The following is a 15,422-nucleotide window of genomic DNA, read 5'->3' as shown; positions in this document are numbered from 1 at the left end:
TCATTGTCACTCAGGAAAACACAGAGAGAACAGTGAGTTTTATAAATACATAATTCCTATACCTAGGAACACCTAATTATTAAATATAAGTGCCTAAAATGGGCACAGATCTACAGTGACATCCCTCTTTTCCCACAGAACTGTTAACAGCTGCAGACAGGCCCAGGTATCCAGAGGGGAACCTTGGGATCCACACCTAACATTCTCTTTAACTGTGTGGGCCCTGTGTTTGCTGCTGTTTTTGCTGTTACTCCTGCCTCTTGAAAGAAGCAGGCAGGGTACATCCAAACTGTGGTGAAACCAAACTTTTAAAGTGTAAAAGAATGACAACATTTTTTTTTTCTTGGAAAGTAAGACAACAGAGAGAGAAGGCAAGTGGTTTGTTTCATGGTTCTGCTTTGAGGCAGGGTAAGCTCAGCTTAGTAATATGGCTTCCCATTCAAACATTTCTAAAAATTTGTTTTGGGCTAAAAAGTGCATTTAAAACACTGCAGGGAGAGTTTTGAAGGCACTGAGACATTTTAACTTCTTGTCATTAAAAACAAATTAATTTAAAAACCAATGCAGAGAAACCTCCTGTGTCTTGTGGCACCAGGACACTTGACCAGGAGAGTACTGCAGCTCTGAAACCTCAGATGCTGTTTGAGCTCTGTGCTGGATGGATTCTTTCCACTGCTGTCAGGATTAGTCCCAATACTCCCAAGTGTTTTATAGAACAGCTCCAGGCACCCACAGTGTTCTTCTAAGCTGCTGTGAAGCTTGAGGCCATTCACACCACAATGTGCTGTATCATGGTGTGCCTAGCAGGATTTGGGGAGCTTCTGTTGGCCCTCCACAGTAAAGGGTATCCCCATTCACAGACCTGAATTTTTCTGGATACTTGGCAAAGATGGAAATGACTAGAGGACCTATTGTGTTCTCATTTCAGGTGTTGTCCTGGGAGGCTGTGGAGACAGATCCATCCGTTTTCGTCCCACGCTGGTCTTCAAGGACCACCACGCGCACCTCTTCCTGAACATTTTCAGTGACATCTTAGCAAACTTCAAGTAAAATGCAGTTCCCTTGCACTGAACAGCTGATTATGAAATTAGTTTGCATTAATTCATGTCTTCTCTACTTACAAGATAAGTGTAAAGTCATAAACTGAGGTTTGTGTTCTGTCTGTGATCCTGCCCAAGGCAAGCCGCTCCATGCACACGCGCCCCAGGCAGAGCATTGGCACTGGTCACCAGCAGGTCCATGCAGCTGTCCCTCACTGTGCATCCCCAGAACCTCCCTCTTCTGGCCTGGGCCATGCTGACTGCAGAGTCCTCCTATACAGCCATGTCCCTGACTCTGCAGTGTCTGAGCAGGACCTGGAACACTCTGTTTCCACGGGTGACCCTGTTAGATTTGCATCCAGAAGCAGCAAAGCGTGGCCAAACACTGGAAGCCACGCTCCTGCCACACAGAGTGCCCTTCTCTAATGGCAGCTGGGATCAAATCAGTGTTCAAGGAAAGCTCTGCTTTCCACCACTGCCAAGCACAGTATTTTACAGAATAATTTCCAGCTTTATTCCCTCGAGTACAGGCATCTGCCACACCAGCTGCATCAGGGCAGCTCTGCCCAGCCTGCACTCACTGCTTCAGAGGCACTGGTGCCCTCAGCCACACCTGCAGCACTGCAAGTGGCACTGAAGCCCTTGTCCTTTTGTCCTCATCACATGGGATGGGTTTTAAAACTTTTGACTTCTCTTACAAGCAGACTTGTACAGAGAAAACTCTACCCTGAGGTATGTAATCTGACAAAGCTTAGAGAACCATGCAAAGCACATTCTTCCACTTCTGCCAGCAGTCTAGAATGATTCCAGATTATTTTACCATTTGCCCAGAACACACAATAGCCATTAATTTATCTATTATAACTTCTACACGAATACTTGAGGTATTTTGTAAAACTAAAGCAGAAATGCCATTATCTGGTATCAGAGCCACTACAGTGAAGGCCTAGTCCTAACTGTACATTTATAATGCAAAGTAATTCTATTTTTGTTCTAATAGTATATTCTAAGTCATCGATATTTCAGAGATCTTCTAGAAAGCCACAGGATGAAAAAATGTGTCAACAGTTCATTAATTTGTTTTTCTTCAGAGAATTTTTTGATGTCTCTTTACTGTTTGCTGAAGGCTGACTTGAACTAGCTCTGGTGCCTTTCTTTTTCTTTTTCTTGGTGAGCATATGGATTTTGTTTACTAATTTTAACTTTTTGTTGTGCACCAAAAAACAGGGACCACAATGGACTTTTACAGTTGCCCTTTCAGGACCTGACCACAATTTTTAAGTGCATAATAAGAAACAGAGAAGTTAAAAGATTTACATGTTTAATACAGCTACCAAAATGTGAAAAGGTTCCTTACCTGCTTTGAGAAGTGTTAATCATGGTTTTCCCATTTTAAAGTACTGGTATTGGGAAACTCAAGCACAGTCACTTCTGCCAGCTTAAACCCAGTGGGATTTCTGTAAACTTCTGCAGAAAGCAGAATTCTGGTGCCAGCTGGGCAGAACCTGAGCAGGTTTTTGAACAGAGGTTGTAGAAATCTGGGGGAAGGACTGGTAGAAATTGGTGTTCAACAAAACTTCATTGTCATCGCTGTCCTCGTAAGCGTATTATCAGCAAAGGAAAGTCAAACCAAGAACTGGATTTGACAGCATTTTGGGAATTAGTTTGTTCAACATATCAGTGCAGTAGTTTTAGTGAATGTCTCTAGCAAGTCTTGTACTTTTACAGAAGCAAAGGTCCAGTAATTTGAAGTCTTACCACATCTTCACTTTTATTATGACTACTCTAGGTGTTTTTATAATTTTTACTGACACTCAGTAACTGTATAATTGTGTACAACATGTTGATGAAATCGTTAGAGAATACCATAGAAAGCACTGCAGCTCAAGCATATAAAGTTAATATTGTTTACAGCATACTGTAGACAGTGCCAAATAAATGTTTAAACAAATACTTAAGTACACTTCATGGTGTAACTAGTAACTGTACACAGATTCATAACAAATGACATCAATCATGTGTAATCAATATTCTTAAATAAAATATTTATAATTGAACTTCTCCAAGGCTTTTTCATTTTTTACCCAGTACGTGCCTGAACTGAACCATTAGTGCATATTAAGTAAATTCTGATGAAGATAAATCTCCAAAAAATGCAGTATACCTGTACAGCCCACTGTATTTTGGTGCCATGGTGTTTACACTAAGAAACATTTGGATTTCTTCTGATATTGCTGTGCTACACAGTGTCAGCCACAATTTAAACTCTCAGAACCCCATTAGGAAAAGTTAAACATGAGAAATAGTAATTCAGGGTTACCCTGTGCACTTAAATGGCAATTTTACTTAGCTGATCCTTTGCTGATCCGCCAAGAAACAGAGGTTTCACGTCACATGAGGAAAACTAAGGAAAGAACACTCCAGATTATTGGTGAGAGTCAGTTTATTTGTCAGTTTCAAATTAAGCTAGAACTAGAAGAGGGGTGTAGCTTTTGACAATTCAAAAACATGTTACATGTTATAGGTGATATGTTTGGTTCTTTCTTGGGTTTAAATACCTCATTTCTACCGAGGTTTTGGAAAAGGAGGAATCATACCAGTACCATGGAACAAGACCACAATCCTTCATGGAGACAGGCACTGCTTTTCCCATTCCAATGAAGAATGGCAATTTCTGTAAGAGGTTCCTGAAATATTGTCCCAGCCTTGAACTTAACAGCTGAGCTGCCAGTGTCTCTTTTGCCCAGCTCCACTCCCATCCTGGAGGACTCTCCTGAGGCCAGGACAGCCCACGCACCTTCCCAGTTCCCTCAGCTGCATTGATACATGAGCATGTCCCTCTCTGACATTCAGCAGTACCCATCATATGGATGTACCAGACCAGCTTTAATTTCCAGAGGCTTCCCAGCCAACCTGAAATGAGCTAAAAGAAACATTGAGTTTGAAGTGAGGGTGCTCTGGCAGTTCCTGCATTTCATTTCAAGAGATTTTTCATGTTTCATAACCACCAAAGAGACCAATTTGGCCTCCTATGGCACATTCCAAGGACAGTTCAGGCTTGGAATGCTGTGACATTACTGAATGCTACATGGAACAGACACTCCTCACACCATACACAAGCTGCAAAACCTTTAATCCAGTGGGCTGTGCCTTACCACTGTGACTTTGTACACTGGGTGCACTTACAACAGGCTTTGCCCAGGAAAAGGACAGGGATGTGTAGTTTGGTGAACTACTTAAACCCCATGGAATAAGCACAATGGACATGGAACATGGAAAGTCATTGGAAATGAGCTGCTGTGTCACACAGATTCTCCAAATATTTGAGTAAATTTCTGTCTATCTACAATCTGGCCATACTTAATTGTAAAATACAAAGTATCTGTACTGTTATAGCGCTTGAACTGGTGAAGGAGCTCGTCCTTGCTATCTCCAACTTCATCCAAAGTCACCACTGTCTCTATGGGGCAGTAAATGTCATTACGTCTTCCCCAAAATGTCAAGTGGGCCACTCTGACAGTTTGTCCAGTTTCACTTAAGTAGATGAATCCAATAATTCTTCTGAAAAAGTAGCTCATACCATACAACATTGCCCCAGCAAAGACAGCAATGCCAGTTGTGTAGAGGAGGATATTCTGGGACACCTGGCCCTGCAGGTAGAGGTAGCAGATGGGAGGCAGCATGATCATGGAGGTGGCAGTCTGCAGCAGCTTCAGTCTCGACAGGACCCTGCAGTATTTTATCCCTGGGAACCTGTAGACCAGTTTGAACTCTTCTGTCCTCCCATCCACAGCCTTCTGCTGGACCACAGCAGCAGGGGCCAAGTGGGACAGACACACGGACGGCTTTCGGGGTCTCCTGAGATAACTCCTGACACCGTGAGCTCGCTGGGTTTGTGACTGCAAACACTGCCATGAACCAGCAATCCAGGGCAGGCCAGCAGCTTCCCTTTTCCATGGCCTTGTCCAGAGCTCCTTCTGTAGAGATCTCCCAAAAGGTGCTGCTGTGCAGGCTGTAGTCCTGACTGCGCAGAGCCAAGCCTGTAAGGTAAGATTCCCACAGGTCATCGTTTGAGTCCTCTTTAAAACCCACCAGGGAGCTCACAGTTGGTCCCTTGGGCTCCTACAGACAGTAAAGCACAACCCCCGGGTCACTGTAACATTAAACCAGCGTTCTGATAAAAAAACCTGGTGTTTGTGCTGGCATCCCTCCCTGCAGACCGAGAGGGAAAGCTGTGCTAACACGGCTGGTATCAGCGAGCTCAGTGACCGACCCTGGCCCACCCGCTGCCTCCCGCTGGCTGACAACATCCCAGCAAAGCTGCTGGAATCGCCGACTCGTTAACCAACCACTTATACAGCAGTTTCAGGGAAACAGAAAAGTGGACTAAGCACGGCAAAGGGGAGGACAGCGCGATCAGGCCGAAGGATGGAGCCGACGCCGGGAAGGCGCAAAGGCAGCAAGGGAAGTTCCGCGCTGCACCCCCCCCCCGCCACGCTGCAACACGCGTGGACACCCGTGCAAGGACCCGCCACCGAGAGGCCCGCGACAGGGATGGAGACAGGGATGGAAAAAAGGAAAGACGGGGAAAGGGAAGAAGGAAAGCAAGGAGGAACAGCCCGTGCCGGCACGCCCGGCCCTCACCGCCGCCATGGCCCCGCTGCCCCTCCGCGGCTGCGCTCTCTCCGCCCCGCGCGCGGCCCGCCGGGAGGGGCGGCCCCGCGGTGCAGCCATGGCGGCGCCGCCCTCAGCGCTCTGCCTGTTCGACGTGGATGGCACCCTCACGGCACCGCGCCAGGCGAGTGCGGGACGGGGCTGCGGGCCCGCGGGGAGCGGGGCGGATGGCACCGCGGGGCCCGGCTGTGCCGTGTGCCGTGGGCTCCGTGGGCACACTTAATTCATTTAACGCTGCATAAGGACCAGCGCCGGGTGGTTGTTGCGGAATGGAGGCGCTGGCCTGTGGCAAATCTGACGGCTCTGTTTTGGACCCCAGAGAATCTCGGCGGAGATGGCGGCGTTCGTGCAGCGGCTGCGGCAGAAGGTGAAGGTGGGCGTGGTGGGCGGCTCGGACCTGGCCAAGATCCGCGAGCAGCTGGGCGAGGACGGTAAGGGCGATCCCGCTGGGGCGATCCGCGCTGAGGCGATGCCACTGAGGCGATCCCGCTGGGGCGATCCGCGCTGAGGCGATCCGCGCTGGGGCGATGCCACTGGGGCGATCCCGCTGGGGTAATCCGCGCTCCGGGGCCCGGGCAGCCGCCAAGGGCACGTGGAGGTTGAGCCCCGTCCATCCCCCTCTTCCCTTGCTTGTAATTGTCTTCCTCGGGGTGCTGTGTTGCACCCGGCATTAGGAAATCGCAGCCTGTTTGCACTGTGCGGGTATCTCGATAGCAAATTAAGAGGTTGTTGCTAATGGTGAAATCCTGCCTTGGTGGCAGAGCCTTGGCAGGACTTGTCACACTGCGGTGCACATACAGTGCAGTCCTGTATGTGACATACACGTGTGGGCTGCCCAGCTGTCGAACACATCCCTGAGGACCTGGTTTTGTTCACTGTGGGGTTCACTATGGATTCTTGCCTTACTCCTTCATTCCTAATGGTCTTTACTTAATTGATGCCACTGACAGCCTCCTGTAGTGCCCAGACAGCTCAGAGTTTGTTTGCCTTCCAAGTGCTCTCCAGTAAACCATATCATCTTGTGTGGTGCTGAGACTCACAGCTCCCAGACATCTGCTGAAGATTAGTGACACTGAGGAAACAAACCTAAAAGGGCAGTATTTGACTTGCTCTCAAGCCAGGCCATGTACCAGGTGTTTGGTCATTCCTTTTCATTTAATGCAAAGAGTTATATGCCTCTAAGTAAAACCACATGTAGGTCAAACAACTGATTTCACATGATTTGAGGTGTGTGTTAATCATAGTGAGAAATGGCACTAGCTTAAATCTTGTGCTTGATGCTATGCTGCTGAAATTTTCATGTGTTAGGAGCTAATGTTTCCTGTATTTTAAGCTGTTTAACATTTAAGACAATTCTGCATTAAGCATTGAGGGGAAATGATGAGTTACTGTCTTTTTGCTTGTTTGCAGTGATTGAAAAATATGACTACGTGTTCTCAGAAAATGGCCTGGTTGCATACAAAGATGGGAAATTCCTGAGCAAGCAGGTAAGTGTGAACTTTCCAATAGTGGGAAAATGAATTTTTTTAAACAAGATTTTGATTTATTTGTACAGGGTAGTCCTTTGTAATCACCCTTTCAAAGACCAAAGTTGCTGCTGCTTTCATATGTTAGTTCTGTTAATGGATCATTCATTTGGCATGTAATGTTTAACATAAATAATGGAGAGTAAACATTTAAAAGAGATCCTGGCTGAATTTGCTGCCTTGACCAGTCGTTCCAGTTTACTGCAGGAACAAGCTCCATTTCTTCATGCTTGGCTATAGCAGACATTAAATGCAGCTTTTTGTTTGGGGCTGCTCTCTGTGGCACAGTTTCCTTCTGAAGCAGGTACAACTAGGAATCATTTTAAAGGACAGTTTGGTGTTATAAAGTGAACAAAAAGAAAAAAGAGAACCTTTAGTTAGTACCATGTGAGCATCAGCTGATGTTACTGATTGAAGGCATGTTTGTTTCTCTATGGTATTAACCATGCCTGATTACCCAATGTCTGTGTTTTCCATGTGACTTGCCTTTAGAATCTCAAATTCTGGACCCTTGGTTGAATGGTGTTTGTTTTGTTAGAGCATTCAGGGCCACCTGGGCGAGGACATCCTTCAAGATGTCATCAACTACTGCCTGAGTTACATTGCAAAGATCAAACTGCCAAAGAAGAGGTATGTGCACACAGACATCTCAGTGTGCCCGTGTTCTCCATGGGGGATATAAAGCTCAGCTCAGGGTGCTCAGCAAAAAAATGAGTAATTTCTATTTAGGGAGCAGCACTGTGTGTGTGAAACAGAGCTCTGTCCATGCATACAAAGACAAGTCCCCAGCTGGAGCACAGGGATTGAAATTCTGATCAGCACTTTGATTTCAGAGGGAAGGAGATTCAGATTTGAAGTAGGAGTGTTCCCTTGCCATGTTCAGAATTCAGAGATGAGAAGTGCAGCCAGAGCAGCTCTGTGTTGTGTGAGGTGCAGCTGTGCAGACACTGAAATGTGCCCAGTGAGGCAGGGCAGGACACTGCCCACATTGCTGGGAATTCTGCAGCTTCACCCCAAACTGACAGCCTGGCCTGTCAGGCTCTGGGATTGATGGGATGCTGCAGTCACACTTGTTAAACCAAATGGTGCTTTTAAAAGCCATGAGTAAGGATGATGATGAGGTTGCCATATTCAGTCCTAAAGACTTACTGGTGCCAGAGGTACCTGCATGTAGCAAGACAGCTGACTCCCACTGCCTTTAGAATTAAACGGAAATTTACTGTGATATTTAGTGTTTTGAGCAGTTTTCTCATGTGTTTTCTGTCTTGTGATCAATTCCCTTGCAGAGGCACTTTCATTGAGTTCAGAAATGGGATGTTAAATGTGTCCCCCATTGGAAGAAACTGCAGCCAGGAAGAACGACTTGAGTTCTATGAACTTGATAAAGTGAGTTACAGCCTTGAAAAATACCCAGCTCTCCTGGAGGAGGCAGTTATGGCCAGGTTATGATTTTTTAAAAACTTTCATAGTTTGTGCATTTTTTTTTTTCATTTTAATCCTTTCCATGTGGTTTAACTAATTTCCTCATTCAGACCTCAGGCAATAGACAATGGGCTTTTTGTTGGAATAGCAAGGATTACTTGCAGAAGGGTGGGTTTGGCTCATGTTTTTAATCCAATATCCAGCGTACTGAACATCCTGCTTCTGTACATGGGGTTTCTAAAAAACCCTGTCCTAGGTAAAACCATGCTTTCTTGTTATCCTCTATAGTGTAACCAGCCTGAGTCCGTTCAAGTCAATAAAACCATTCTTTTTTAGAGGTGGTTTTGGGTTATCTTTTCTTTGGTAAATCAGCACAGTTACACCATGTAACTGTTGTTTGGTTTTGTTTTCTTTTTTCCTTAACAGAAGGAGCATATAAGAGAGAAATTTGTAGCTGATCTACAAAGAGAATTTGCAGGCAAAGGCCTCACATTTTCAATAGGTAATACTTTAAAAGAATGTAATTTAAAACATCAATTAATTTAAATTTCATTTAAGTCATACTCTCTTATGGCTGTGACATCCCATCTCATTTGTGTGACAGGTCTCTCTGGGGGTGGTTGCAGGCAAGACTGAGCCTCTTTTTCCTCTCAGCCTTTTATTGGGACATTTTAATTGAAATCCATCAACAAAGAGAACTTCATTTCTTGTCATCAGTTCATTGTCCTTTAAAGTCAGTTGTGTGACTGATTCTGCTCATTTTGGAGCATATTAGATGCTTCAGATTAGTCAGAGTTGTTTCTGTGAAACTGTTTTGATCAGAGCTACTCCCTCAGTGCTGTTCCAGTTGCCCTTGGTTCTTCAGCTGTACCTACATTGTGTGGAAGGAAAGAATCCAAAAGCAAGTGCAAGCTTAAGGAAAAAAAATATATAATAAGGGGGAATTAATTTTGTATGCATTTCTCTTTTTTATCCTCTCTCTTAATCTATTACCACACTCCTGCCTTTTATTATTTTTCAGAACTGCAAAGTATGGTTGGCATTAGTGCTGAAGCACTAAGGCAAAAGTGAACTGCAGTTCACTGTCTCCTTTATGTTGTCAATACCTTTTGGACACCTGCTTCAGCTGGGAATCATGCTCTTAGGTATTGGTGAAGGCCAAGGGCTCAGAATTGGAACAGCTGCTGAAAGGGCTGATTTCTTCCCTTTCCTACTCTGAAAGCCTTAGAAAGTCTTTTGCCTACTATTTTATGGCTGTTCATACATCAGTGGCTGTGTTCATGTGTCCTTTCTTTCTAAAAGTAAAGAGATTAAATGTAATTCTTTTAAAAGTTTCATTTGGATAGCAGTGAGTATTTGGGAACATGCTCAGACTTTGTTGAACAGATAAATAATCTCTGAATCACAGCTCTAATAACAGATACCCTATAAAACACTTTCTGTACTTGCAGGACTTAACTCCAGAGTCTCACAACATTTCTGTGTCTTCTGCAAAGCTCCCTCTGCCTAAAATCTTACCCAGTTTAGGTTTTTTTCCCTTCTCCCTTCAGAAGTACATTGTTAAAATGTAACAAGTCTTGGTTCCTCTCTCTCCTAGGAGGGCAGATCAGCATCGATGTGTTCCCAGATGGCTGGGATAAAAGGTACTGCTTAGGAATTGTTGCCAAGGATGGATACAAGACTATTTATTTCTTTGGAGACAAGACCATGCCAGTGAGTACATTAGTTTGATACACTAATTTGAGAGCTGCTGTAATTAAACCTCAAGGAGTGCAGGTTCTAACCTTATAACCTTAATCCTGACAAGAGCTGAAGTCAGGGCATAAACGTGTCCATGTTTACCTGGCTGCAGGTGGGAAGTTTCCCTTGTTTCCTGAATTGAACACAGGGTTCTTGCCTTAACAGAGGTTGTTTTAAAATTGAACTTCTGTAATTCTGTTAAACACCTAAGTGACATGACTGTGTGAAACTGATTGTCCTGCTTGGTCAGATTGATTTTTATTGGCTGGTGTTTATTAAACATATTTATTTCCTGTCTTACTTAACACTGTGCCTTTGCTCACTACTCTGTCTGTCCCGACCCTGGGGAGCTGAGCAGAGTCCCTTGTCCCTCATCGTGGAGCAGAGCTCTGCAGGGCAATTCAGAGGCTTTTAAAAATCAGACACCTGATCAGAGGCCTGACAAGAGCTTGTGAGGGCACTGGCAAGCACAAGGACTTGCTTGAAATTAAAGTTGTCTGAATATGGCCAAAGGACAGGGTCAGGCTAAGTTTTATAAGAAAAGGCTTGGTTTGATAAGAACTCACAGTTACAAAACTCTTAAATTACACAGGACTTCATAAATTTTAAAAAATAAAGTTTTATAAGAAAAAGACAAGCTTGAAATTAAAGTTTTTTTCCCCTGACATCAGCTGCAAAAGTAATCACCTGTCCCTCTGGCACAGAGCTCACAGACAGTTCATTTTAGACCCTCTAAGTGGCAGTGCAGCATTTCCAGAGAGTTGAAGTACTGAGAGCTGATGCTGACCTGTGGAAGCAGTGTGGCAAACAGGAACTTGGGAATGAAGCTATGGATGGATCTGGGGGATCTGTGCTCATCCAGGGCGGTGCTGTTGTTCACTGAGCCTAATCACTGCAGACCCTTGGAAAAAGTCCATTTTTCCCTGTTTCCTTTCATGTGTCCCTTTTTGTGACTGTGCTTTATGTTAAATAAAATTAAATCATCTTCTGCTTCCAGGGAGGGAATGACTATGAAATTTTCACAGACTCCAGAACAGAAGGCCACAGTGTCACATCCCCAGAGGATACAAGAAGAATCTGTGAAGAGCTATTTTTTAAATAAAAGACTTCAGAATTCACACTTTGAGGACAGTTAAAACAGCAAAATAACTTGAAACATCGTCTTCATTCTGTATGGTTTTTATGGAATTGGTCATGACTAGCAGGTGCTTTGCAGGTCAGCCATTACTAAAGGGAAATGTTTTACTTGAAGACCCCTTGCTGACTGGGGGAACACAGCAGAGCTCATTTAGCACCATCTTTTTAATTTCCAATCACATAAATTGTTTTCTTTTTGCTTGATTGTGGGGTTTGGGTTGGGTTATATTTTGGGTTGGTTTTTAAGATAATTGTAATTAATTAGTTAAGGAAGTTTACAGGTAAGGGAGGAAAGGGGAGGCATAATCTGCCTCTAGTTGATTCATGGTCTTAAAATTGGCCTGCAAGGTCCCTAGTTTTTTATGTTGAAACAGCTTTTTAAAAGCAGTTGATTTTTTTAAATACTCACCTTGTGCTATATGAATTAACATGAATTATAAGACAGTTTCTTGTCTAAAACTGGAAGATGAGTAAAAGGGAAATTTTATTTCTTCCTGGGGATGGGAAGATGGCACTGAACCAGAAGTCCCTGACTGCCATCCCTGGGAATACTGGACCAGCTGGTGCCAAAGTTTCCTCCTCAGGATGGATGTGGTGCCAAGGCACAAGTCAGGTCATGCTACCTACACTCTGTGCAGACCAAATCTAAAAAATTATTTGTAAAAATGAATTAAAATAACTTCAGCACATTAGCAGAATACATTTCTGCCACTTTCTGATAATTTTCTGAGATTCCTGTTTAAGGCATTAAGGGTAGGTGAGATTTTTCATACTACAAAAATAACCTCAACTATGTTTCTGTTAAAATTCAAGTCAATGCCTGACACTCTGTGTAACTGTTAATATTACTTTTCTCATCTGCCATTAGGAAAGTAATCTTGAGTATAAACGGTTTGATTTAGTAAAGGAGAATAAAATCTGATTTTATCATTAAAATATCCTGTTTTGATTTGTTATTATGGAAAATAAAATACTTGAAGCAGACCTGTTGCATGCTGCCTGTCTGTACCAAAAAATTAATAATTTGAATTTTTTTCAGTTCTAGGTTCATGGGATACTTGCACAGTAAAAAAGCAGAGAACAGAATCTTGGTACCACCCTAAAATCCCCAAAAGGGCTTGCAAAGCCAGAGGGGGAGTGCAGTGCATCTCATGCACCAAAACTGTTTGGTCTCCCAGCACATTTCTTCCCTAACTAATTCCTGTTTCAATGGGAGCTGACTTGGGACCAGGACCATCCCTAGTGTAGGAATGCTCTTTAAGGACAACAGTTTAAGAACTGCTGCTTTGATTGTTTTCAGCCCCAAACACAACATTTCTGGCTGCTCTGGCCTGGGAGCCTCCACTGACAGGTGCTGGCCTTGTTATTCCCTAATTGTTCTGGTAAGTGCAGTCAGTGGCTGTGAAAACATTTCCTTAAATGAAACTGAAGTCACCACACAGGGGTGCCTGTGCAGGCACCTGCATTTTCCTCTTTAAAGCTGATCCTCTTCAGCACCAGCTACCCAGGGAGCAGACTGGAAACACATGGAAGCACTGAAATGGTTGCATTTATTGTAAAGAAAGCAGGGGATGATATTCCAACAAGCTGCACAGTGATAAACTCACCACTACCAAGGCTTATGGGTCATAAAAAACAAAACCAAACGCCACTACACCACGGTGCAACACAGGCACAGCTAAGGGAAAATAGGCCAGCACAGCAGTTCCTGAGCCCACATCACAGCTGGGAACAGATCAGGTGCTGTGAAAGGCTCAGGACAGCTCCTGACAGCCAGCACCTCTTGGTGAAGCTCCAAATACACAACTGAAGCTACACTGTTTCATACAACTAACAAGAGTTTGCCTTTTTTTTACCTTTTTATTTGCAAAGTCAATAAAAATCCACTGTTAGGAAAATTACAGAGAAAAATGCTTCATTAAAAAAAAAATACGTGGAAGGCAAATAGGAACAAAACCAATTTAGTAGCACTACAACTACACAAAAGTCTGGGGAAGGGTGGCCCTATCACATCCTACCAAGGGAGTTTGCCAGGGAAACAGATGCAGAATTTACTTCACCAAGACAGCTGAGCCTGCTGAGAACTCACACAGTGTTTGTTTAACACACGTGGGCAGCACACACCTGCTGTGCAGCAGTGCAGGTGTCCTGCCTGCCCCTGGCACACCATGCCAGTCAGCTGCATGCAGTCTGGAAGGCAAATCTTGAGCCTGGTCAAAATTCAGACACCCTCACAGGCTATAAAGTATCCACTACTCTATGGTTTTCTACCACTTACCTTGGAGCAGATTTAAATTTGGGATGGATTTTTTTTTTTAATACTGGCCTATAAAATCTGTTGCTAATCAACCATCAAGGCACCTAAATAAAGTCACAAACAACCCCAGCTTTACCAGTACAACACAATTTCCACACCTGTGCAGCCACACCATTTGCAGGGGTGCACCTGATGGGCACTGGAGCACAACCACCTGATGGAGATTTTCCACCCTGTGGCAGCTGCTCTGTTTGTGAACTTCCTTCCATGAGGAAAACAAATCAGCAATGAACACCTCTGTCTGTCAGCCAGGGCATTCAGGCACTAAATCAGCAATAAAGGTACTGCAGCCCTGAAAAGCAGCCCAAGGGAGCTCAGGGTTCACAGCTGGGCTGGACCACCTGCACTAGAAGAGCTCTCCTTGAAACCTCTCCCCCCTTCCCCTGGGCATTTGCTGGAATCAGTTCACAAGACAAAAGAAAACCCAAAGCTCCCCTCCTCCACCAAGCACACAAACTAGGTCTCTTTAAATACATTTCTTGTAAACACATTACGCTAGATTTTTTTTTTCATTAGCATTTGAATTGCCTTTTTTTTTTTTTAATCAGGCCAGCTGTAAAAAATGGTAATTTTGGCCTGCATCTGCTTTATTGACAATGCAGTATTTCCTCACACACAGAATTCTTCAGCCAGGTCCTGCAGCCAGTTGCAGAGCAGAGCCCACCTGGCAGCAGCCACGCTCCAGGGGACACCTCAGGAGCTGATGACGTGTCCTGACCACGTCTCGTGCTTGGTGCCAGGGGCCAGGTGGGTGATCACCACCTCCACTGCCTGCAGCTTCTCGTTCTTGGGAGGGATGGTGCACATCTTGTAGGTGACCTCGTCGCCTGCCACGGGAACGTACTCGCCTTCAATGCTGTGGAGGGAAGCTCCAGTTAGTCAGGAGTCACAGAAATACTCGTTCTCTTCTGCAGCTGACTGAATCTTTTATCATAATTGTTAGCTTAGATGCTCAAAGTACTTCAGGCATTTTATAGAGCCTGTCATCTGTCAAAGTCTGAGGCTGATTTTGGTTGTCTCGCAGTGAAATCCTATGAAAATACTATAAACACCACCATCACCCTAAAAAAATCAACCAATCACAAGAAGTACAAAATAAAACCCATAAAAACCCACAAAAACCCCCACTCCAATCTGCCTTAACGAATACTCAGGAGAGCCCAGGCTTGGACTGAGAACTGTGCACCAACACCTCACTTGCAGCAGCACTAGAGGGCAGGGCTGCCAAGGACTGCCACTTACTTCAGGGATATGGTTTTTACACTAAAGAAAATTGATCTCTTTTTGGTTGGTTTTTCCTCCCTTCTCACTTAAGCTTTTGAAGTTTCAGTTTGGGGTTTTGTTTCATTTTTTTCTTAAAAAGAACTGTACCATGTAATGGCAAGATTTTCCCTCTAGATTACTCCACCATAACACAGTTTGTGGTATAAAATAACAAAGGAGCCCAAGTAAGATATGGTATCAAATATTTCAAAATTACTTGCTGTGAGAAAAGAGAGTGTTGTCATCCTATTGCAGGGGTTCCATACTGTTGTCTCCTTATCACAAAAGTTCTATACCTTCTTG

At 44.2% G+C, this 15,422-nt stretch overlaps 4 protein-coding genes across 6 annotated transcripts in view; 2 read left to right on the top strand and 2 right to left on the bottom strand.

Annotated features, from left to right (window-relative positions):
• The window catches only part of ABAT (4-aminobutyrate aminotransferase), a 41,438-nt gene extending 38,337 nt beyond the window's left edge, over positions 1-3,101 (top strand). For both annotated transcript variants that reach the window (XM_030957957.1, XM_030957956.1), the window contains exon 16: positions 929-3,101. In XM_030957957.1, coding sequence (XP_030813817.1) covers positions 929-1,050 — 122 coding nt within the window. In that variant the 3' untranslated portion in view covers positions 1,051-3,101. The remainder of the gene's footprint in view (positions 1-928) is intronic.
• Positions 3,102-3,468: 367 nt separating this feature from the next.
• On the bottom strand, positions 3,469-5,720 carry TMEM186 (transmembrane protein 186). The gene is made up of 2 exons (XM_030957958.1): positions 5,685-5,720; positions 3,469-5,080 (listed from the first exon to the last, which is right to left on the bottom strand). The coding sequence occupies exons 1-2, from the start codon at positions 5,691-5,693 to the stop codon at positions 4,343-4,345; spliced, it is 747 nt and encodes a 248-aa protein (XP_030813818.1). The 5' UTR covers positions 5,694-5,720; the 3' UTR covers positions 3,469-4,342.
• A 29-nt stretch (positions 5,721-5,749) lies between these two features.
• Positions 5,750-12,523, top strand: PMM2 (phosphomannomutase 2). Its single transcript, XM_030957953.1, has 8 exons — positions 5,750-5,838; positions 6,034-6,145; positions 7,125-7,201; positions 7,779-7,870; positions 8,527-8,626; positions 9,089-9,164; positions 10,260-10,375; positions 11,400-12,523. The coding sequence occupies exons 1-8, from the start codon at positions 5,773-5,775 to the stop codon at positions 11,502-11,504; spliced, it is 744 nt and encodes a 247-aa protein (XP_030813813.1). The 5' UTR covers positions 5,750-5,772; the 3' UTR covers positions 11,505-12,523.
• Positions 12,230-15,422, bottom strand: part of CARHSP1 (calcium regulated heat stable protein 1) — a 37,481-nt gene continuing 34,288 nt past the window's right edge. Inside the window, exon 4 of one of the 2 annotated variants that reach the window (XM_030957955.1) lies at positions 12,230-14,712. In XM_030957955.1, coding sequence (XP_030813815.1) covers positions 14,550-14,712 — 163 coding nt within the window. In that variant the 3' untranslated portion in view covers positions 12,230-14,549. The remainder of the gene's footprint in view (positions 14,713-15,422) is intronic. The other variant, XM_030957954.1, reaches the window with a different exon arrangement.

This window comes from Camarhynchus parvulus, chromosome 14, assembly GCF_901933205.1.
Source record: "Camarhynchus parvulus chromosome 14, STF_HiC, whole genome shotgun sequence".
NCBI classification, from domain to species: domain Eukaryota; kingdom Metazoa; phylum Chordata; class Aves; order Passeriformes; family Thraupidae; genus Camarhynchus; species Camarhynchus parvulus.
Note: the sequence above shows the minus strand (reverse complement) of the source record. Positions and strands in the feature narration are given on the sequence as shown.

What these genes read in the sequence shown, in the direction of transcription:
- PMM2 (XM_030957953.1), top strand. Translation starts at nt 5,773, where the DNA reads ATGGCGGCGCCGCCCTCAGCGCTCTGCCTGTTCGACGTGGATGGCACC. An exon ending in CCCTCACGGCACCGCGCCAG is followed by an intron (nt 5,839 to 6,033) that starts GCGAGTGCGGGA and finishes TTTGGACCCCAG; the next exon opens with AGAATCTCGGCGGAGATGGC. An exon ending in ATCAAACTGCCAAAGAAGAG is followed by an intron (nt 7,871 to 8,526) that starts GTATGTGCACAC and finishes ATTCCCTTGCAG; the next exon opens with AGGCACTTTCATTGAGTTCA.